This window comes from Nerophis lumbriciformis, linkage group LG03 (genome assembly GCF_033978685.3).
Source record: "Nerophis lumbriciformis linkage group LG03, RoL_Nlum_v2.1, whole genome shotgun sequence".
In the NCBI taxonomy this organism is placed as follows: Eukaryota; Metazoa; Chordata; class Actinopteri; order Syngnathiformes; family Syngnathidae; genus Nerophis; species Nerophis lumbriciformis.
This window is the reverse complement of record NC_084550.2, coordinates 55,897,413-55,922,207: the sequence shown is the minus strand read 5'-3', so window position 1 is coordinate 55,922,207 and position 24,795 is coordinate 55,897,413. Positions and strand designations below refer to the sequence as shown.

At 40.1% G+C, this 24,795-nt stretch overlaps 1 protein-coding gene across 1 annotated transcript in view; it reads right to left on the bottom strand.

Annotated features, from left to right (window-relative positions):
• LOC133587215 (cadherin-22) overlaps positions 1 to 24,795 on the bottom strand; it is a 615,599-nt gene that overhangs the window by 242,461 nt on the left and 348,343 nt on the right. Inside the window, exon 5 of the mRNA XM_072912852.1 lies at positions 4,508 to 5,086. Within this exon, the coding sequence (XP_072768953.1) occupies positions 4,508 to 4,708 (201 nt within the window). The 5' untranslated portion in view covers positions 4,709 to 5,086. The remainder of the gene's footprint in view (positions 1 to 4,507; positions 5,087 to 24,795) is intronic.

Here is a 24,795-nt window from a genome sequence, read left to right as displayed (position 1 = left end):
TTGGTGTAAACATAGAAAGTAGCAAAAAAAAAAAGCTAGCATAAAATGTTAGCATGCTAATATAAGAGATGCTTCTATTTAATGTTTAATTAATATTTAATAAAAAAAAATTATTATTAATAGAGATGTCCGATAATATCGGCCTGCTGATATTATCGGCCGATAAATGCGTTAAAATGTAATATCGGAAATTATCAGTATTATCGGTATAGTTTTTTTTTTTGTTTTTTTTTTATTAAATCAACATAAAAAACACAAGATACACTTACAATTAGTGTACCAACCCAAAAAACCTCCCTCCCCCATTTACACTCATTCACACAAAAGGGTTGCTTCTTTCTGTTATTAATATTCTGGTTCCTACATTATATATTAATATATATCAATACAGTCTGCAAGGGATACAGTCCGTAAGCACACTAATAGTACTAACCTTTAACAGTTAATTTTACTAATTTGTATTAATTACTAGTTTCTATGTAACTGTTTTTTTATTGTTTTACTTTCTTTTTTACCTAAGAATTTTTTTAATTTATTTATCTTATTTTATTTATTTATTTTTTTTTTTTTAAAGTACCTTATCTTCACCATACCTGGTTGTCCAAATTAGGCATAATATTGTGTTAATTCCACGGCTGTATATATCGGTTGATATCGGTATCGGTTGATATCGGTATCGGTAATTAAAGAGTTGGACAATATCGGAATATCGGATATCGGCAAAAAGCCATTTTCGGACATCCCTAATTATTAATCATTCAGTCAGCCATTTAGCGCGCTGTGGACTCACCCCTGTAAAGTAATTGACCTGCCCATCGAAAAAAGGAAACAGCCACAGCACGGAACAGAAATCAAACATCACTGCTGGCCCCCGAAAGACCGGAAGGCTGGGCTCCGAAAAAGGAAAGTACAAGCCCAGAGGCGACTCGTGTCTGGACCGAAATGAAAGCGAAAACGGGGTCGAGACCCCTCAACTCCGACATAAAATGCGGTCCCGGCGCTCAGGAGGAAGAGAAGGACGAAGACAAGGCTCAATGACTTCTCTCCTAGTCTACCTCCCGTCTGCCGTGTTACACACTTTTGTACATTTGTGAATGAACACTCGCGCTTGTGTCAATATTTCATGTTTCTATGTGTGCACCTGAGGCCAATAGACGAGTGCGGCGGCCATTGTATGTATTAAATCTAATTTGCACCCAAAGTTGTCAAACTAATTACCGTATTTTCCGAACCATAAGGCGCTCCTTGTGGTCTACATAACATGTAATGCTGGTTCTTTGGTGAAAATGTTGCATGGATTATGTTTTATGGACCATCTTCAAGTCGCTTTCTGACAGTCGCTTCAGGATGCGCCGTTTTGTGGGCGGTCTTATTTACTTACTTTTCTCCGTCATCTTTGTTGTGTAGCGTGCAAGGACGGGAGTGGAAGAAGTGCCAAAAAATGGAGCTAACTGTTTTAATGACATTCAGATGAGGACGCGACGTCCACAGTTTCCAAAAACTATTTGAAATGTGGACTTGTCAGGCCACAGAACAATTTTCCACTTTGCATCAGTCCATCTTGGATGAGCTCGGGCCCAGTGAAGCCGGCGGCGTTTCTGGGTGTTGTTGATAAATGGCTTTTGTTTTGAATAGTAGAGTTTTGACTAGCACTTGCACATGTAGCGGCAAACTGTAGTTACTGACAGTGGTTTTCTGAAGTGTTCCTGGGCCCATTTGGTGATATCCTTTACACACTGATGTTGACAAGTTTCATCCCTGCAGGACGAGGAATAGCTAAACATGCTTCACTACACACCGTAGCTCACCGGCATCACAAAGCGTGAAGTGAAGTGAAGTGAATTACATTTATATAGCGCTTTTTTCTCAAGTGACTCAAAGCGCTTTACATAGTGAAACCCAATATTTAAGTTACATTTTTAAACCAGTGTGGGTGGCACTGGGAGCAGGTGGGTAAAGTGTCTTGCCCAAGGACACAACGGCAGTGACTAGGATGGCGGAAGCGGGGATTGAACTTGCAACCCTCAAGTTGCTGGCACGGCCGCTCTACCAACCGAGCTATACCGCCCCAAGCAAACAAAGCAAACAAACGCCATTAGTAGATCTACAGCTAACATCCACTGTAATGATACCAAGTACAGGCACGTATCTAGTCGATACTACTATGATTACATCAATATTTTTTGGCATCACAACATCTTCTTTCGTTTTTTTTTTATGTATATTATGTTTATAAACTCAGGAAATATGTCCCTGGACACATGAGGACTTTGAATATGACCAATGTATGATCCTGTAACGACTTGGTATCGGATTGATACCCACATTTGTGGTATCATCCAACAATAATGTAAAGTATCAAAGAAGAGAAGAATAAGTGATTATTACATTTTAACAGAAGTGTAGATAGAACACGTTGAAAGAGAAAGTAAGCAGATATTAACATTATATGAACAAGTAGATTAATAATTAATTTTCTACCACTTGTCCTTAATAATGTTGACAAAATAATAGAATGATAAATGACACAATATGTTACTGCATATGTCAGCAGACTAAATTAGGAGCCTTTATTTGTTTACTTACTAATAAAAGACAAGTTGTCTTGTATGTTCACTATTTTATTTAAAGGGGAACATTATCACAATTTCAGAAGGGTTAAAACCATTAAAAATCAGTTCCCAGTGGCGTATTATATTTTTCGAAGTTTTTTTCAAAATTTTACCCATCACACAATATCCCTAAAAAAAGCTTCAAAGTGCCTGATTTTAACCATCGTCATAAACACCCGTCCATTTTCCTGTGACGTCACATAGTGATGCCAACACAAACAAACATGGCGGAAAGAACAGCAAGCTATAGCGACATTAGCTCGGATTCAGACTCGGATTTCAGCGGCTTAAACGATTCAACAGATTACGCATGTATTGAAACGGATGGTTGTAGTGTGGAGGTAGGTAGCGAAAACGAAATTGAAGAAGAAACTGAAGCTATTGAGCCATATCGGTTTGAACCGTATGCAAGCGAAACCGACGAAAACGACACGACAGCCAGCGACACGGGAGAAAGCGAGCACGAATTCGGCGATCGCCTTCTAACCAACGATTGGTATGTGTTTGTTTGGCATTAAAGGAAACTAACAACTATGAACTAGGTTTACAGCATATGAAATACATTTGGCAACAACGTGCACTTTGAGAGTGCAGACAGCCCAATTTTCATCAATTAATATATTCTGTAGACATACCCTCATCCGCGCTCTTTTCCTGAAAGTTGATCTGTCCAGTTTTGGAGTTGATGTCAGCAGGCCAGGGAAGCTAGGGTCGAAAGGGGGTTTAGCTCGCTCGTATGCTGGAACAAACTGCCGCCATTGCTTGCCGTGCTACCGAGGGCCTTTGTCCCTGAATTGCTCACACACTCCAGCAGATTCAACAGGGGTCTGGCAGCAGATTTCTTTGACTTTATCGTTGGAAATGCATCTGCTTTGAGTGTCGCAGGATATCCACACATTCTTGCCATCTCTGTCGTAGCATAGCTTTCGTCTGTAAAGTGTGCGGAACAAACGTCCAATTTCTTGCCACTTTCGCATCTTTGGGCCACTGGTGCAACTTGAATCCGTCCCTGTTCGTGTTGTTACACCCTCCAACAACACGCCGACGAGGCATGATGTCTCCAAGGTACGGAAAACAGTCGAAAAAACGGAAAATAACAGAGCTGATTTGACTCGGTGTTTGAGAAAATGGCGGATTGCTTCCCGATGTGACGCCACGTTGTGACGTCATCGCTCCGAGAGCGAATATTAGAAAGGCGTTTAATTCGCCAAAATTCACCCATTTAGAGTTCGGAAATCGGTTAAAAAAATATATGGTCTTTTTTCTGCAACATCAAGGTATATATTGACGCTTACATAGGTCTGGTGATAATATTCCCCTTTAAGGACAAACTTGCAATAGGAAACATATGTTTAATGTACCGGAAGATTTTTTGTTAAATTAAAGCCAATAATGCAACTTTTGTGGTGCCCTTTATTTAAAAAAGTATCAGAAAGTATCGAAAAGTATTCAAATCATTTTGGTACTGGTACCAAAATATTGGTATCGGGACAACACTAGTACAGGCTATTTGAAGAGATTGCACAAGCTGTTTAGCACGTGGTATTTAAATCTTAGTAAATCAGGACCTTAATGTCATAAAAAAATATGCGTGCAAGCTCACGGCCAAATGCATGAACCTTACGTTTTGACGTTTGGCATTTTTTTAACACGAGTATGCAAGAGTAAGTCAGAAAAGGTGAAATTCAATACAACTAAGAAAAAAATCCTGAATTTCCTAACATTTTTCCCCGCAACTAAATCACTGTTTTGAGGGCTCTAACAGGATTTAGGCCGTTTCCAGTTAATATCTGTCTTCTGTGCAATATTAAAATGCAATGTAATTTTGTTTGTAAAACATCCTCGGGGTCAATATAAAAGGGAAAAAAAAACAAAGTGCTAAAAGTGCATCTTACCTTCCCGACGTAGAGCGGCTCCGTGCCCGTGTACTCCTCCACCACAAAAAACTGGTTCCACACCCATCCCCTCTTGACTCGTTCTACAGAAGAAGCCCCCTGCTCCCCTTTGCTCGGACCACTAGTCCTTGAGGCCTGGCACCAGCATCCAAGAAGACCCCAAGCTGCCAACAGGGTCCAAAATGTCCAAACTGAAGCCATGTTGGATGATAGGTTGATAGTCCAATTTACATGGAATTTTGGAGAGGGAAAAAAAGCAAGATCAATCTTCAGGTTTGAGGAGAATATTAATCCACAGGATCAAAGATGTTCAATTATGGGCTGGGTGGAGAGTCACAGGCTTCTTCTTAGACCTGTTGGGTTCCATCGCTGACCCACTTTTTATCCAGATATTCATCACATAACGGCGACTTTACAACAAGATGTTCCAAACGACTTTGACTTTAGGATTCGCTTCCTCCTTTTTCACAGCCGGCTCATCCAGCCTCGTCCGGCGGCCATGTTTAATGGTGAAATGATGGCGCTTTCATGGCAAATTGTCCAAAAAGTCAGTCGTCGATCTTCCAAAAAAGGACAAACCTAAAAAGACACAAATAAACAGACTCGTTAGCATACTTTTGAGTAGTACGGTGGATTTTTTAAACTCTGTATATAAACCAGGGGGTGTCCGAACTACGGCCCCCGGGCGTCTTCACTTTGAGTTTAATAAGGAATACAACTAATTACATAAATTAATTTAAATTATCTGACAATCTGAATGCTGCAAATTTGCCGCTATTCATGGCCAACCTGAAAAAAATCTGGTCAATGACTATGAATTGTGATTTTGATACTGTACATATACATTCACTGTACAAACACATATACACACTCTGTACATATACATTCACTGTACAAACACATATACACATTCTGTACACATACATTCATTGTACAAACACATATACACATTCTGTACATATACAAGTACATATGCATACTTACACTCATGCACATAATCACGTTTCATCAAACATATATTAACGTTGTTGCCCTAGGATAAACTGGGTGTAACACATGGCACACTGACAAAGCTTAACCTATTGTTACTATAACAATCTACAAGGTTAATGTAGGTTGCTTCTCTTTCTCCCCCTCCATTTTTCTGCATTCTTTCGTATCTCAAGTTATCATTACGTATATGTATTGTTGCATTTAAACAACTGTATTGTTGATAATGAAGGTAAATTATTGGTATTGTTCATTATCAATAGCGCTATTTATATTGGTATTTATATTGATCCATTTGTAGTGTAATAATGCTCATTGTCATTTCTGTATTCTTTTTTATTTTTGGCTAACTGCTTATTTGCTATTACTTTTACCATCATATTTGTATATGTCGTATTTGCTGATGTTGCTCTATTGTTGTTGTTGTTGTTGTTTGCTGTTGTTGTTTTTGTCTCTCTGTCTAATCCCCCTCTTGTCCCCACAATTTCCCCCTCTGTCTTCTTTTTTTTCTCTTTCTATCCCCTCCTGCTCCGGCCCGGCTGCACTAAATGATAATATAAATACATTTAATAAAGTCAAATACAAATAAGGCAACAAGAGAAGTATCCTACACTTTTCTTTTGTAAAGTAAATCTGAACAGCCGACATGGGCACCTACATCAACTATATGATTTGCCTGAGAAGCTGGGCAGGACACAAAAAAGAAAAAAGAAAAAAATAATAATAAAAATTGTGATTTTGACCTGGATACAGCACAGCATTCACTTATATGACCCTATCCAAACAACCTTCCCTAGTCATGATGCAAAAAAAAAAACATAAAAAATAACAAACAAACCAAAAGTGAACACATATGGTCACACATACAACAAGTTGCTCAATAAATTTTGTGGATATTATAAAAAATGTCCAAGCACCATAAAAAAAAATCAAAATTATACCCGTTAAAATCCGTTACAATGCTCTATGGCAGGGGTCGCCCGTAAGGACCAGATGAGTAGCCCGCTGGCCTGTTCTAAAAATAGCTCAAATTACAGCACTTACCATTGAGCTGCCTCTATTTTTTTAAATTGTATTTATTTACTAGCAAGCTGGTCTCGCTTTGCTCGACATTTTTAATTCTAAGAGAGACAAAACTCAAATATAATTTGAAAATCCAAGAAAATATTTTAAAGACTTGGTCTTCACTAACTGACAAAAAAACAGATAACAGATTTGGTGTCCAGTTCAAATTGTGACATGATTTATCTAAACATTTGAGAGTTGACTTTTGTATTTTACATGAGTTATTATTTGTACAAACATGGTGCAAAGTAATTCATGATTTGTTAAAAAATGTTAGTGGCTAGCTAGTTAAAATGGGATATTGTGATTTCACAAGACTGTTAATGTTATTATTAATAATTAATGATATTTATCTTTGTGGAAACAGTGATCATCTTAATGATTTCTCACAATAAATATATATAGAAACAGATAAATATCAATATGCAACACTTTATTGTTATATTTTCTCTAAGTGCACATTTTTCAAATTGAACATTTTCAAATGATCACTTAGAGAAAATATAACAATAAAGTGTTGCATATTGGTATTTATCTGTTTCTATATATATTTATTGTGAGAAATCATTAAGATGATCAGTGTTTCCACAAAGATAAATATAATTAATTATTAATAATAACATAGAGTTAAAGGTAAATTGAGCAAATTGGCTATTTCTGGCAATTTATTTAAGTGTGTATCAAACTGGTAGCCCTTCGCATTAATCAGTACCTAAGAAGTAGCTCTTGGTTTCAAAAAGGTTGGTGACCCCTGCTCTATGGGAAAATGCAACTGTTTTGCTGTTTGGCGCATTTTAGCTGCTCGATATTTCTGATTGATTACACAACTTTAGGGAGGTTTTTGCGGATAAAATATACAATTATTTTAATTGCTATTTATATAACTATTATATTAATATAATATGTACACATATGTATAGGCTACATAAATAGTTGATTTACATGTACCGTATTTTTCGGACTATAAGTCGCAGTTTTTTTCATAGTTTGGCCGGGGGTGCGACTTATACTCAGGAGCGACTTATATAATAATAATGATAAATGGGTTGTACTTGTATAGCGCTTTTCTACCTTCAAGGTACTCAAAGCGCTTTGACACTACTTCCACATTTACCCATTCACACACACATTCACACACTGATGGAGGGAGCTGCCATGCAAGGCGCTAACCAGCACCCATCAGGAGCAAGGGTGAAGTGTCTTATATGTGAAATGATTAACACTTTACCATAAACTATCAAATAATATTATTTAGCTCATTCACGTAAGAGACTAGACGTATAAGATTTAGCAATTAGGAGTGACAGAATGTTTGGTAAACGTATAGCATGTTCTATATGTTATAGTTATTTGAATGACTCTTACCATAATGTTACGTTAACATACCAGTTGGTTATTTATGCCTCATATAACGTACACTTATTCAGCCTGTTGTTCACTATTCTTTATTTATTTTAAAGTGCCTTTCAAATGTCTATTCTTGGTGTTGGGTTTTATTAAAGGGGAACATTATCACAATTTCAGAATGGTTAAAACCATTACAAATCAATTCCCAGTGGCTTATTTTATTTTTCGAAGTTTTTTTCAAAATTTTACCCATCACGCAATATCCCTAAAAAAAGCTTCAAAGTGCCTGATTTTAACCATCGTTATAAACACCCGTCCATTTTCCTGTGACGTCACATAGTGAAGCCAACACAAACAAACATGGCGGATCGAACAGCAAGCTATAGCGACATTAGCTCGGATTCAGATTCGGATTTCAGCGGCTTAAGCGATTCAACAGATTACGCATGTATTGAAACGGATGGTTGTAGTGTGGAGGCAGGTAGCGAAAACGAAATTGAAGAAGAAACTGAAGCTATTGAGCCATATCGGTTTGAACCGTATGCAAGCGAAACCGACGAAAACGACACGACAGCCAGCGACACGGGAGAAAGCGAGGACGAATTCGGTGATCGCCTTCGAACCAACGATTGGTATGTGTTTGTTTGGCATTAAAGGAAACTAACAACTATGAACTAGGTTTACAGCATATGAAATACACTTTGAGAGTGCAGACAGCCCAGTTTTCATCAATTAATATATTCTGTAGACATACCCTCATCCGCTCTCTTTTCCTGAAAGCTGATCTGTCCAGTCCAGTTGGAAATGCATCTGCTTTGAGTGTCGCAGGATATCCACACATTCTTGCCATCTCTGTCGTAGCATAGCTTTCGTCGGTAAAGTGTGCGGAACAAACGACTGACCGTTTCGTCGGCTTTCCCCACACCCTCGTATTTTGAACAAATTCCGTCCAATTTCTTGCCACTTTCGCATCTCTGGGCAACTGGTGCAACTTGAATCCGTCCCTGTTCGTGTTGTTACACCCTCCGACAACACACCGACGAGGCATGATGTCTCCAAGGTACGGAAAACAGTCGAAAAAACGGAAAATAACAGAGCTGATTTGACTCGGTGTTTGTAATGTGTTTGAGAAAATGGCGGATTGCTTCCCGATGTGACGTCATGTTGTGACGTCATCGCTCCGAGAGCGAATAATAGAAAGGTGTTTAATTCGCCAAAATTCACCCATTTAGAGTTCGGAAATCGGTTAAAAAAATATATGGTCTTTTTTCTGCAACATCAAGGTATATATTGACGCTTACATAGGTCTGGTGATAATTTTCCCCTTTAAATACATTTCCCCCCAAAATGCGACTTATACTCCAGTGCGACTTATATATGTTTTTTTCCTTCTTTATTATGCATTTTCGGCAGGTGCGACTTATACTCCGGTGCGACTTATACTCCGAAAAATACGGTAGTTGGCTTTCGGCCCCAGGCCAAATTATTTTAGCCCAATGCTGCGGCTAGGGCTTGTGAGCATGGAAGAATGTTCATTACAACTCATATATATCAAACATATTTGGGGGAAATTAATGACAGGGAGTATTTTTTTATTCTTAAATTAATGGAAAAAAGGAGACTTTTCTCATGCAGGGCAAAAGGGCAGTTGCTTGAGCACTATTAGTGGTCTTATCTGTGCACGTGCCCGCTTCGACCCGTGTTACTTTTGCCCTTTTATGAATACCTCTTGACGTCTTACTTGCTTTGTTTGGTTTAAAAACCCAAATCTGTGCAAATATTTGTATTCCATTTTGTGTTGGTTATTCACACTGTCATGACCTGATGCCAAAGACAAAACGAGCTTTCAGTCTTTGAAGGTGGTAGCATCGTTCAGCTACATCGTTCAGCCTCTGGTTGGTCTGAAAAGATCCTGAGGGTTACGGAACAAAGAAGTCAGGTGGTAGATCCAAACAAAATTGAGTCAGAGGATCTGATCGGGTGTTTGTAAAAACACGGGACAGCAACCCCACACCATGTTACTAGAGCTGCATTCAGACCAATAACCAACAGACACCATCTACTAATGTGTGTGTCTGAATCTCAATATGTGTGTGTGTAATCCAATTAACATGCATATGTAAGGTATGTAAATAAACATATACCAAATATTTCCGTGGATATTACTCATTTCGCAACGTATATACACTATATTACCAAAAGTATTTGGCCACCCATCAGAATGACAAGAATCAGGTGTCCTAATCACTTGGCCCGGCCAAAGGTGGACCGACATCATATTGAACCCTATGGGTTAGGAATGGGTGGCCCTTCAATTTTATATGTGAGTCCAGGCAGGTGGCCAAATACTTTTGGCACTATAGTGTATCTGCGGCTTATGTACCGGTGCGCTCTATAGTCTGGGAAATATTGTATTTATGGTTTTTATTCATGTTGGTGTAAACATTTTAAATTTGCAATGACTTTATATGTAGCATTCGTACATTTTATAGTGTTTTTGTAAAGGGAAAATACAAAATAAAGTTTAAGTACCAATGATTGTCACACACACACACGCTAGGTGTGGCGAACGTATTCTCTGCATTTGACCCATCACCCTTTATCACCCCCTGGGAGGTGAGGGGAGCAGTGAGCCGCAGCGGTGTCCGCGCCCGGGAATCATTTTTGGTGATTTAACCCCCAATTCCAACCCTTGATGCTGAGTGCCAAGCAGGGAGGTAATGGGTCCCATTTTTATAGTCTGGTATGACTCGGCCGGGGTTTTAACTCACGACTAGAGATGTCCGATAATGGCTTTTTTGCCGATATTCCGATATTGTCCAACTGTTAATTACCGATTCCGATATCAACCGATACCGATATATACAGTCGTGGAATTAATACATTATTATGCCTAATTCTGTTGTGATGCCCCGCTGGATGCATTAAACAATGTAACAAGGTTTTCCAAAATAAATCAACTCAAGTTATGGAAAAAAATGCCAACATGGCACTGCCATATTTATTATTGAAGTCACAAAGTGCATTATTTTTTTTTAACATGCCTCAAAACAGCATGAGGAAATTGAGGTGGGCGGGGTTGGGGTAGCGTGGGGTGCATATTGTAGCATCCCGGAAGAGTTAGTGCTGCAAGGGGTTCTGGGTATTTGTTCTGTTGTGTTGATGTTGTGTTACGGTGCGGATGTTCTCCCGGAATGTGTTTGTCATTCTTGTTTGGCGTGGGTTCACAGTGTGGCGCATATTTGTAACAGTGTTAAAGTTGTTTATACGGCCACCCTCAGTGTGACCTGTATGGCTGTTGACCAAGTACGCTTTGCATTCACTTGTGTGTGTGAAAAGCCGTAGATATTATGTGACTGGGCCGCCACGCAAAGGCAGTGCCTTTAAGGTTTATTGGCTCTCTGTACTTCTCCCTACGTCCGTGTACACAGCGGCGTTTTAAAAAGTCATACGTTTTACTTTTTGATACCGATACAGATAATTTCCGATATTACATTTTAAAGCATTTATCGGCCGATAATATCGGCAGTCCTACTCACGACCTACCGATCTCAGGGCGGACACTCTAACCACAAGGCCACTGAGTAGGTTTTTAATATATAATCAATAATCAATAAAATTGTGATTTTATTTATTATTATTTAACAAGCCAATTATGATTACATTTCAGAATTCATATTGAAGGAATATAAATTGTAATTATTCAGATAAAAATCGTATGACTGTCACCAGGTTTTTTTTTTTCCATGACAAGAAACAAAATACGACAACAAGCCAATGTTTTGAACAACTCCTCCCTTTCGAAAAGTTTGCAAGTCCCACCTCTACCCGTTAGAACAGCTTCAAAAAGTGCCAAGTTCGCATGCGACATGACCGGCCTGGTGGGCTTTTGATCAGGCATCAAAACCGAGCTTGTGCTGCGGAATGCTCTCTACCAGGTTCCTCGGGAGATGCCGACCGCATTAGCTATCTTGTTACTGGTTAAATGTCTCTCATCCATCACCGTGCGGGGGGACGCGGTTGATGTTTTTCTGGGGCAGGGGCTGTGGCAGGATGTCCAGAACGTGAGTCATCTTCAAAGCCATCCCTAACACCTTTCTTGAATTCGGTGGCTCGATTTTGCACAGTTGATCAAGCTGGAGCACCATCCTTTAATGCAGCAACCATGTCAGCATGATTGTCCTTGGGGGCTGTCACCACTTTTTCTGTGGATTTTTGATAAAAGTATCTACAATACAACTCACGTCTGCATGCAATGTGGGTTTATCAGGAAAGAAAACTACACAGTTAGCATGAGTAAATGTTGAATTTAACACATCCATCCATCTTATCCCGCTTATCCGAGGTCGGGTCGCGGGGGCAGCAGCCTAAGCAGGGAAGCCCAGACTTCCCTCTCCCCAGCCACTTCGTACAGCTCTTCCCGAGGGATCCCGAGGCGTTCCCAGGCCAGCCGGGAGACATAGTCTTCCCAACGTATCCTGGGCTTTACTTTGAGCTCCTCCCGGATGGCAGAGCTTCTCGCCCTATCTCTCATGGAGAGCCCCGCCACCCGGCGGAGGAAACTAATTCCGGCCGCTTGTACCCGCAATCTTGTCCTTTCGGTCATAACCCAAAGCTCATGACCATAGGTGAGGATGGGAACGTAGATCGACCGGTAAATTGAGAGCTTTGCCTTCCGGCTCAGCTCCTTCTTCACCACAACGGATCGATACAGCGTCCGCATTACTGAAGACGCCGCACCGATTCGCCTGTCGATCTCACGATCCACTCTTCCCTCACTCGTGAACAAGACTGTGAGGTACATGAACTCCTCCACTTGGGGCAGGGTTTCCTCCCCAACCCGGAGATGGCACCCCACCCTTTTCCGGGCGAGAACCATGGACTCGGACTTGGAGGACTTGAATTTAACACATGCTAAGTTTAATTCATACGGGATAACTCAGCCAGTGAACTTGTCAGCCCCCTCGTTGATGTACTATACCGTATTATTTTCTCAAAACTCGATAGTGCGCCTTATAACCCGATGTATGGAATAAGTTAGGTTGCGCTTACCTACCTCAATGCCTTTGTAGCATTGGACAGGTCGATAGAGGACGTCAACTATAACCGCCACTCTGTATAAACATAGCTTATTTTAATGATTACGTTAAATTTGAACATGGCTTATTCAACTGAATGAAGTAGGTGTCATGACTTGGTCCTGGGTGTTTGCTTTTCCAAGATGCAACGGAAAATTGGCTCGGGCGAGACGGGAATGTAAGTACATTTTTATTTAAACACTATAACTACAAAAAAAAGGAAGTAAACAAAAGGCGCGCACAATGGCGGAGAACAAACTATGAAACCAAAAAGACTATAAACATGGAACAGAAACTTACTTTGGCATGGGACATGAAGCAGGATCTAAGAGGATGAAGAGTGTGTAGAGCATAATTGTGGGATGTCACCAGAAAGACAAACTGAAAACAATGAACTTAAATACTACAGACATGATTAACGAAAACAAGTGCGTGACTCAAAACGTGAAACAGGTGCGTGACGTGACAGGTGAAAACTAATGGGTTGCTATGGTGACAAACAAGAGTGCACAATGAGTCCAAACGTGGAACAGGTGAAACTAATGGGTAATCATGGAAACAAGACAAGGGAGTGAAAAGCCAGAAACTAAAGAGTCAAATAACTAAACAAAACATGACTAAAACAAAACATGATCACACAGACATGACAGTAAGTAAATTGTATTTATAAAGCGCTTTTTTACGGATGAAAATTACAAAGCACTGTACATAACATAGTGAAGTAAAACAACAATTCAGGGGCAACATCATACAAAAGATACAAAGCGGATTAAACAATGATATTTAAAAGGTGCATTCACTAAAAGCTTTACTAAAAAGAGAAGTTTTCAAAACATAAAAATTGCGACTTATAGTCCGACAAATACGGTACATGGAAAACAACAATGGACCTAATATGGAACGCTGCGGTACACCATTTAATCAAGGGAGCAAAGACGAAGAGGATCCAGCAAACTGGACGCGTTGGGTACTATTGGACAGGTAATTAGAAAACCGCCTCACAGCATGCTGACATAGGCCAATCCTCTGCAGTATGTCCGCCAAAATGATACGGTCAAATGTCAAATTCTTTTGACAGGTCGATAAATAGAGCTGGACGATATTTTTTTGCAATCCAATGCTTCAATAATGTTGTTCACAACTTTGATACGCTATATTGCCAAAAGTATTTGGCCACCTGCCTTGACTCACATACGAACTTGGCCTAGTCAGTGGCCTAGTGGTTAGAGTGTCCGCCCTGAGATCGGTAGGTTGTGAGTTCAAATCCCGGCCGAGTCATACCAAAGACTATAAAAATGGGACCCATTACCTCCCTGCTTGGCACTCAGCATCAAGGGTTGGAATTGGGGGTTAAATCACCAAAAATGATTCCCGGGCGCGGCCACCGCTGCTGCCCACTGCTCCCCTCACCTCCCAGGGGGTGATCAAGGGTGATGGGTCAAATGCAGAGAATAATCTCGCCACACCTAGTGTGTGTGTGTGACAATCATTGGTACTTTAACTTTAACTTTAACTTTAAGTGCCATCCCATTCCTAACCCATAGGGTTAAATATGATGTGGGTCCACATCTTGCAGCTATTACAGCTTCAACTCTTCTGGGAAGGCTGTCCACAAGGTTGCGGAGTGTGTTTATAGCAGTGTTTTTCAACCTTTTCTGAGCCAAGGCATATTTTTTTCCATTGAAAAAATCCTGAGGCACACCACCAGCAGAAAACATAAAACATTTAAACTCAGCGGCCGATATTGGCAGTAGAAAGTCGTTCTCGCAATTGTTGGATATGAATTCAAACCATAATCAACCATGCATCACTATAGCTCTTGTCTCAAAGTAGGTGTACTGTCACGACCCGTCACATCACCCCGTGACTTATTTAGATTTTTTGGGGTGTTTTCCTGTGTGTAGTGTTTTAGTCCTTGTCTTGCGCTTCTATTTTGGTGTTGATTGTCATGGCATAATCGGATGTACTTTGTGGACGCCGTCTGCTCCACACACTGTAAGTCTTTGCTGTCATCCAGCATTCTGTTTTTGTTTACTTTGCAGCCAGTTCAGTTTTAGCTTCGTTTTGCTTCAATGCCTTTCCTTAGCGGCACTCGCCTTTTGTTTATTTTCGGTTTAAGCGTTAGATACCTGCAAACCATCGTCGTCCTCCCCGACATCTACAAAGTAATTAGCTACCTGCTGCCACCTACCGATATGGAAGAGTATTACCGTATTTTTCGGACTATAAGTCACAGTTTTTTTCATAGTTTGGCCGGGGGTGCGATTTATACTCAGGAGCGACATAGGTGTGAAATTAACACATTTGCGTAAAATATCAAATAATATTATTTAGCTCATTCACGTAAGAGACTAGACGTATAAGATTTCATGGGATTTAGCGATTATGAGTGAGAGATTGTTTGGTAAACGTATAGCATGTTCTATATGTTATAGTTATTTGAATGACTCTTACCTTAATATGTTACGTTAACATACCAGTTGGTTATTTATGCCTCATATAACGTACACTTATTCAGCCTGATGTTCACTATTCTTTATTTATTTTAAATTGCCTTTCAAATGTCTATTCTTGGTGTTGGCTTTTATCAAATACATTTCCCCAAAAAATGCGACTTATACTCCAGTGCGACTTATACATATGTTTTTTTCCTTCTTTGTTATGCATTTTTGGCCGGTGCGACTTATACTCCGGAGCGACTTATACTCCGAAAAATACGGTACTCGGTTACTCTGCCCAGCTCCAGACAGCACTGACACTCAACAACGGCACATTTGCGGATTATAATTACTGCTTTGTAAAAAAAATATTTTTAACCCAATTATGATAATGATAAATGATAAATGGGTTGTACTTGTATAGCGCTTTTCTACCTTCAAGGTACTCAAAGCGCTTTGACACTACTTCCACATTTACCCATTCACACACACATTCACACACTGATGGAGGGAGCTGCCATGCAAGGCGCTAACCAGCACCCATCAGGAGCAAGGGTGAAGTGTCTTGCTCAGGACACAACGGACATGACGAGGTCGGTAGGTGAAATGACATAATCTACCACGGCACACCAGACTGTATCTCACGGCACACTATTGTGCCGCGGCATAGTGGTTGAAAAACACTGGTTTATAGGAATTTTCTACCATTCTTCCAAAAGCGCATCGGTGAGGTCACACGCTGATGTTGGTCGAGAAGGCTTGGCTCTCAGTCTCCGTTCTAATTCATCCCAAAGGTGTTCTATCATATTCAGGTCAGGACTCTGTGCAGGCCAGTCAAGTTCATCCACACCAGACTCTGTCATCCATGTCTTTATGGACCTTGCTTTGTGCACTGGTGCACAGTCATGTTGGAAGAGGAAGGGGCCCGCTCCAAACTGTTCCCTCAAAGTTGGGAGCATTACATTTCATGTGTTTGATGTGTGAGGGAGCAGGGTTGGGGTGGGGGCAGGGTTTGGTGGTAGCAGGGGTGTATAATGTAGCCCGGAAGAGTCAGGGCTGCATGGGATTCTGGGTGTTTGTTCTGTTGTGTTTATGTTGTGTTAAGGTGCAGATGTTCTCCCGAAATGTGTTTGTCATTCTTGTTTGGTTTTGGTTCAAAGTGTGGCGCATTATTAGTAAGAGTGTTAAAGTTGTTTTATATGACCACCGTCAGTGTAACCTGTGTGGCTGTTGACAAAGTATGCCTTGCTGTCACGTACGTGTGCAAGCAGAAGATGTATATTGTGTAACAAGTATTGGGCTGGCACGCTGTTAATACAGATTGTAGAGAGCGCCAAATGTTGTACCATCATGGCACGCCCTTATTATAGCTGTAAGGGTGAAAATCGGTGAATATTAATTTCTGCGAGAGGCACTGAAATCCGGAAGTCTCACGGGAAAATTGGGGGGTTCAGCAAGTAAGCTGCTGAGCCGCATCAGAGTGATCAAAGAGCCGCATCCGGCTCCGGAGCCGCGGGTTGCCGACCCCTGCACTAGGTTGTGAGTTTTTCCCTGGATCTGGATCTGAACCGAGGATGTCGTTGTGGCTCGGGGCGGTATAGCTCGGTTGGTAGAGCGGCCGTGCCAGCAACTTGAGGGTTGCAGGTTCGATCCCCGCTTCCGCCATCCTATTCACTGCCGTTGTGTCCTTGGGCAAGACACTTTACCCGTCTGCTTCCAGTGCCACCCACACTGGTTTAAATGTAACTTACATATTGGGTTTCACAATGTAAAGCGCTTTGAGTCACTTGAGAAAAAGCACTATATAAATGTCATTCACTTCACTTGTGCAGCCCTTTGAGACACTTGTGATTTAGGGCTATATAGATAAACATTGATTGATTGATTGAAATGTCCAAAATGTTTTGGTATCCCGGAGCATTCAAAGTTCCTTTCACTGGAACTAAGGGGCCAAGCCCAACTCCTGAAAAACAACCCCACACCATAATTCCTCCTCCAGCAAAAGTCACACTCGGCACAATGCAGTCCGAAATGTAGCGTTCTCCTGGCAACCTCCAAATCCAGACTCGTCCATCAGATTGCCAGATGGAAAAGCGTTTGTTACACAGGTTGCACGCTGGAAATCACTGAGAGCGGCCCATTCTTTCACAAATGTTTGTAGAAACAGCCTCCATGCCTAAGTGCTTGATTGTACACACCTGTGGCCGGGCCAGGTGATTAGCACACCTGATTCTGATCATCTGGATGGGTGGCCAAATACTTTTGGCAATAGTGTGTGCATGCAGAGGGCGCCATATTCCTTTGCAAGCCGTAGAATGGTGTCTTTGTGCAGCGAAACTTTGTTAAAAACAACAGAAGAAACGTCATGAAATTTAGGAAACGAGCGAGAGGTCACCCTTTCACTCTTTGCACGTCTGCCAGACCCCCGGCAACTGATTAATTGCATGAGGAAACACTCATTAGATAACAGCATCTATCAATTAGTTCAATCCAATAAGGCAACAAGCGCCTAATACCTCAAACAAACAGTGGCGAGCGGCAAGGGGACGCGGGGGTCGGGCGGGTCGCATGTCCTCTGTGGCCGCGATGCCGATGGAAAAACGGGGAAGAAGTGAAAATTGAAAGTCCCGCAGAGGAAATGAGGCGATGTGTTTGTGTGTGTGTGTGTGTGTGTGTGTGTGTGGCCTGGCTGTGATTAATGGCCTTTATAAAAAGAAATGAAAATCACAAAAAGTTTTCTTTGGGGGCCTCACGAGGCCGAGAGATGATGACACGGCGTCGAGAAGACACTCGGCAGGCCGGCAGATGGTTGAACCAATCGTACCCTCGCTCCCTTCTTCCTGCTCGGAGCTTCCGGAAATAATTCTTCTCGGGCTGGCGGCGGAGGCAATGTCCGTGTTATTGGAAAGCAACTGTGCGGCGGAGCGAACAGCCTGGAGAACAGCTCGCTTCTCTTTGCTTAACTTGCTACAGACGAGGCCTTCTAATGACGACACCGTGTTGAGCATTCAAGACCTTAATGCACTTTTGGTAGCATACAAGAAGTGAACTCTCACTGCAAATACTGAAATCTAAGTAAGATGAAATATCTCAAATAAGGGTGATATTTGCTTATTTTCTGTCTGATAAGATCATTCTTCTCACTAAGCAGATTTTATGTTAGAGTGTTTTACTTGTTTTAATGGTTTTGGTCCTAAATGATCTCAGCTTGTTGCTGATATTTGATGACTTATATTGAGTAAAACATGCTTGGAACTAGAATATCAACTGTTGCAAAGCTGGGTCATCAACACTCACAAGTATAAAACTATTTTTTTTAAAGTAATAACTTCTTACTTCAAGCATGAAAAAAAAGAAAATCATGATTTTGACACAATTGTGTCTCATAATTAAAACAGATGACAGCCAAATGGACTTTGCGGTTTTATTTTCAATGAAACAATAGAAAATACGTACTCATATAGTAGTACAGTTGGCACAGTACAGTAAACTGACAGTTAATATTTAAACATTTCAAACAATTTTGAACAGAAATAGTTCATGCACATTCAGATAAATTCTTCAAAATTACAATTAAAATTTTTTTGGCCGCGGGCCGGGCTGTATATATGCACACTAATTGACTGAAAGAGCGCGCACTTGGCGCGATGATGTCATGTTATCCATGGAAAAATGCATTTTTAGACCAAATGATTTGCCTGAGCGGCTAGTAGACCCCGAGAGTAACAAGCGGTTGCCTTGTTGCCTTTCCATTAAGAACAATAAATTAGTTTTTAGTATAAGTTTGCTGGTTTCACGAAATGTAATGCCGAGCGCATATCATTATGTCAAGATAATGGCACTAGCATTTACTTCATTTAAGAATATTTTTCAACATATTGAGCAACAAGGTCTCTCTTTTTTCTTTTTTTTCTATCAAGAAAAGTGCACTTGTTATTAGTGAGAATATACTTATTTTAAGGTATTTTTGGGTTCATTGAGGTTAGCTAATTTTACTTGTTTTGGAAAGTCTTGACAAGCCAAATTTTCTTGTTCTATTGGCAGATAATTGTGCTTAGTTCAAATAAAATACCCCTCATTTTTGTAATTTTTTTTCTTGTTTTTGAACACTAACTTTTTGCAGTGCTCTTTTTGAGATAGATAGATAGATAGATAGATAGATAGATAGATAGATAGATAGATAGATAGATAGATAGATAGATAGATAGATAGATAGATTTTTTTCCTCAGGAAAATTAAAATTCCAGCAGCAGTGTACTAATTGAGATCGAATTTAAAAAGTTAATAATGGGGGAATGAATGGAAACAAAATATCAAAATATTACAAAAAGACTAAAAATAAAAAGCAACAATGAGAATAAAAATAAAACAGTACTTACGGTTGTGGGATTGAGTGTGTTGTGCAGGTGTTTGAGTTGTATTGGCGGGTTATATGGACGGGAGGGGGGAGGTGTTTGTTATGCGGGATTAATTTGTGGCATATTAAATATAAGCCTGGTTGTGTTGTGGCTAATAGAGTATATATATGCCTTGTGTTTATTTACTGTTTTAGTCATTCCCAGCTGAATATCAGGTCCCACCCGCCTCTCACAGCATCTTCCCTATCTGAATCGCTCCCACTGCCCTCTAGTCCTTCACTCTCACTTTCCTCATCCACAAATCTTTCATCCTCACTCAAATTAATGGGGAAATCGTCGCTTTCTTGGTCCGAATCACTTTCGCTGCTGGTGGCCATGATTGTAAACAATGTGCAGATGTGAGGAGCTCCACAACCTGTGACGTCACGCTACTCGTTTGCTACTTCCGGTACAGGCAAGGCTTTTTTATCAGCTACCAAAAATTGCGAACTTTATCGTCGATGTTCTCTACTAAATCATTTCAGCAAAAATGTGGCAATATCGCAATATGATCAAGTATGACACATAGAATGGACCTGCTATCCCCGTTTAAATAAGAAAATTGCATTTCAGTAGGACTTTAAGGTACAGAAATAGACGCCAACTGAACTCGAATTTCTGAAACTCTAGGTCAGCGCTATTCTACTAAAATGTTCACATTTTCAGAAAGATAAGACTTTTCCCTTCAACAATATTCTTATTTTCTATACGATGCCAATGCAAAGCTCTACCATGACAGTTGTACTTCACCAAATGACAAATATAGTAAAAATAAAGTAATAGACTAAGTTTCAGCCACACTAAACCATCGTTTAAGGTCCCCCTCCATGGATATTTTTTACACGGGTAAGTCCATCCATCCATTTCCTACCGCTTATTCCCTTTGGGGTCGCGGGGGGCGCTGGAGCCTATCTCAGCTACAATCGGGCGGAAGGCGGGGTACACCCTGGACAAGTCGCCACCTCATCGCAGGGTAAGTGTGCCGTGTATTTCTGTAATCTCCGGCTCTTAGCTTTGTATGGACTCATTGATCATTTACAAACTGAGTTCGGAGAGGAAGTGAAGTCATTGATTGATTGATTGACTGATAAAATGTTTTGTATTGAAACAATTGATTTTTTACCTATTATCAATCAATCAATCAATCAATCAATGTTTATCTATATAGCCCTAAATCACAAATGTTTCAAAGGGCTGCACAAGCCACAACGGCATCCGCGGTACAGAGCCCACGTAAGTGCAAGGAAAAACTCACAATCCAAATGGGACGTCGATATGAATGGCTATGAGAAACCTTGGAGAGGACCGCAGATGTGAGTACCCCCCCCCCCCCCCCCCCCAGGGGAGACCGGATGCAATGGACGTCAAGTGGGTCTGACATAATATTGTGAAAGTCCAGTCCATAGTGGATCTAACATAATATTGTGAAAGTCCAGTCCATAGTGGATCTAACATAATAGTGAGAGTCCAGTCCATAGTGGATCTAACATAATAGTGGGAGTCCAGTCCATAGTGGATCTAACATAATAGTGAGGATCCAGTCCATAGTGGATCTAACATAATAGTGTGAAAGTCCAGTCCATAGTGGATCTAACATAATAGTGAGAGATTATGTGTTTTTATCTTTATGTTGTAGATTATTTTTGCTTTTAACTATAGTGTGTGACTGCTAATGTTTTGTTTTTTTCCGCTGCCCTCTTGGCCAGGTCACTCTCGTAAAATACATTTTAATCTCAATTAGTTTTTACCTCGTTAAATCAAGGACAATGAATGAATGAATATTGTATTGATCCAAATATCACAGCATGCAAAGATGCAACTGGGGAAAAAGTGTCTCACAGGTTGTAAGCAACCATTCTGCTATTTTTAAGGATTGACTAAAAAAAACACTATTCAAAGATCCTCTATAAGACAAGAGCACCATGTTAGGTTAGATCCTCAACATGTAAGACGTTTTATAAATGCCATATTGATCCAAACATCAGGTGGTATTTTTTTCCCTGCAAAAACAAGCTGGAAAAAATGTGTTGTCTCATATTAATGGATACATGTTCTACTTCAAAAAACACTTGTCAAAGATCCTCTACGGTGGGAGCACTATAGTGTTTTTAGGACCGACGGCTAAAAACACTGGTAAAATATTCTTTACACGACAAACCACTTTGCTGTTTTTAAGACCGACTGCACAATACTTGGCAAAGATCAATATTTACATGAGTGCTGTTTTTGATCCAAATATAAAAAACAATATTTTTGTGTGAAAAAATGTTCCTTCTTAAATTCATGTTGCAAAGTCACACAGAACTTCTGGGGAACAAAATCAAAAAAAGTTTCTTAAAAAGTTGCTGTCAACCGCGCTGCTATTTTTAGGTATTTAAACAAAAACCCTCCTCAAAGATCCTCTATAACAGTGTTTCTTAGGGCGAGACTCAGTTGTAATACACTTTCCCACCACTGGTGGCAGTAATGACAATCTCTATGACTTTTGGCTGGAGCTAAAGTCAGAGAAGGTTTTCAAGCGCAGAAAATACGACTAAAGTGATGAAGCTGCATTTTAATTGTATTGACAGTTCAGTTAAGAAACATATTCTTTATTAATTGTGTGTATTTATTTTAGCACATCATAATTGAATATGCGTGTATTTTTGGCAGATATTCACGAGTCCCTTCTTCTGCAGTACATTTGGTTAGTACTTATTTTTCTAATCAACCTGACCTAAGCCTAAGATTTATGTCTTCAATAAATAACAATCCTTCAGTTTCATATTATTTGACAAGGTTGTAAACTGTAAGTAGGTTGGATATACCATATTTTCCGGACCATAAGGCGCACCGGATAATAATAATAATAATAATACCTGGGATTTATATAGCGCTTTTCTAAGTACCCAAAGTCGCTTTACATGTAGAACCCATCATTCATTCACACCTGGTGGTGGTAAGCTACTTTCATAGCCACAGCTGCCCTGGGGTAGACTGATTATAAGGCGCACTGCCGATGAATGGTCTGTTTTCGATCTGTTTTCATATATAAGGCGTACCGGAATATAGGGCGCATTAAAGAGGTCATATTAATTTTATTTTTTTCTAAATGGTAAACACCTCCTTGTGGTCTACATAACATGTAATGGTAGTTCTTTGGTCAAAATGTTGCATAGATTATGTTTTACAGATCATCTTCAAGCCGCTTTCTGACAGTCACTTCCGTATGCGGCGTTTTGTGGGCGGTCTTTTTTACGTGGCTCACCTTCGGCAGCGTCTTCTCCCCGTCATCTTTGTTGTAGCGGTGTAGCGTGCAAGGACGGGAGTGGAAGAAGTGTCAAAAGATGGAGCAAACTGTTTTAATGACATTCAGACTTTACTTCAATCAATAACGGAGCAGCATCTCCTCATCTGGAAATGTGTTCAGTGAAAAACCGTCTGACCGGAACTCTAATAACTAAAGTTCCTCGGGTGAATAATGCAAACTCACTACACCGGTATGTTTTAGCGCTTTCATGGCGAGTTTACTGACAGATATAAGTAAGAACTTTACACTACTTTATATTAGAAATGGCAACAGCGGAGGATGAATGTCACATAACAAGAAGATAGAGAAAATTAAGAAGCATATCGACTACGGACTACAAAGGCGGACGCGTGCATATTTTCAGGACTTATGCAGATCCCAAATACAGATCAGCATGTATCAAAAGGTAAGAAAGGGCGCTTTTGCATAATATTGCGAAACAAAACGCCAGATAATATGTCTTACCTTATACACACACCATAATAAAACTCGTATGTTGAAGCACTGTCCCAAGTTCCTTTTTAAAATGAGAGATGCTGAATTCTGGTATGCCATCCAGTGGGTGTGGGCGGCAGCGATTGCTGTTGGCCGCGTACATTACAGGGTTTCGTGGTGCACAGACTCATTTTGACAACCTTTCCAACTCATGGTCTAATTGATTTAAAAAAAATAATACAGAACATTAAAACATGTGATACTAAAACAACTTGCCTACTGAACTATGTGGACATAATTAAAAAAACAAAATGTCTAATAGTACTACCGTATTTTTCGGACTATAAGTCACAGTTTTTTTTCATAGTTTGGCCGGACTCCAGTGCGACTTATATATGTTTTTTTCCTTTTTTATTATGCATTTTTGGCAGGTGCGACTTATACTCCGGTGCGACTTATACTCCGAAAAATACGGTATACATAATTTAAAAATTAAAAGAATACACACATTTAACCCATTAACTTAATCCACTTCAAGAAAAAAGAACAAATAATTTATTTATCTGAATTTATTTCATCCATCCATTAATTTTTTAGATAATCTTACTCATCTCACCATATGGAATATAACCTACTTTACCAGTTATTATTAATTAATGTATTTATTTGTATTGTTATTACTTATGGAGTATATTGTAAATTAATTGAGAACAGGAAGTGAACAAAAGTTTTAGCAACTGCTATGTAAAGGAAAAGGGGCAAGATTAAATAAGCTCTGCTTCTTCCTACTCCTTTTTGGATCATGTTGAATAGAGGAACTGGAAATTGTGATGTGTCATGTTGTATGCATGCATGTTCCAAATAAACTCAAACTCAAACAGTACAATCCATCAAGGGGGCGGTATAGCCTCGAATGGTAGAGTGGCCGTGCCAGCAACTTGAGGGTTCCAGGTTCGATCCCCACTTCCGCCATCCTGGTCACTGCCGTTGTGTCCTTGGGCAAGACACTCTACCTACCAGCTCCCAGTGCCACCCACACTGGTTGATAAATGTAACTTAGATATTGGGTTTTGTCAGAAAAATTGTATGTAAATTACCAGAAAACTTTCCGTACTGAGTTCCCAATGAACAGACCACAGGCTGTTTTTGTTGCACCAAGCAAAGGCTTGGAAAATTCCATTGTGTACGATGGGAGGAGACGGGAGGGGGTTATCTATTGTCATCGAAGACCTGCTCAAGCCCAAGGCAT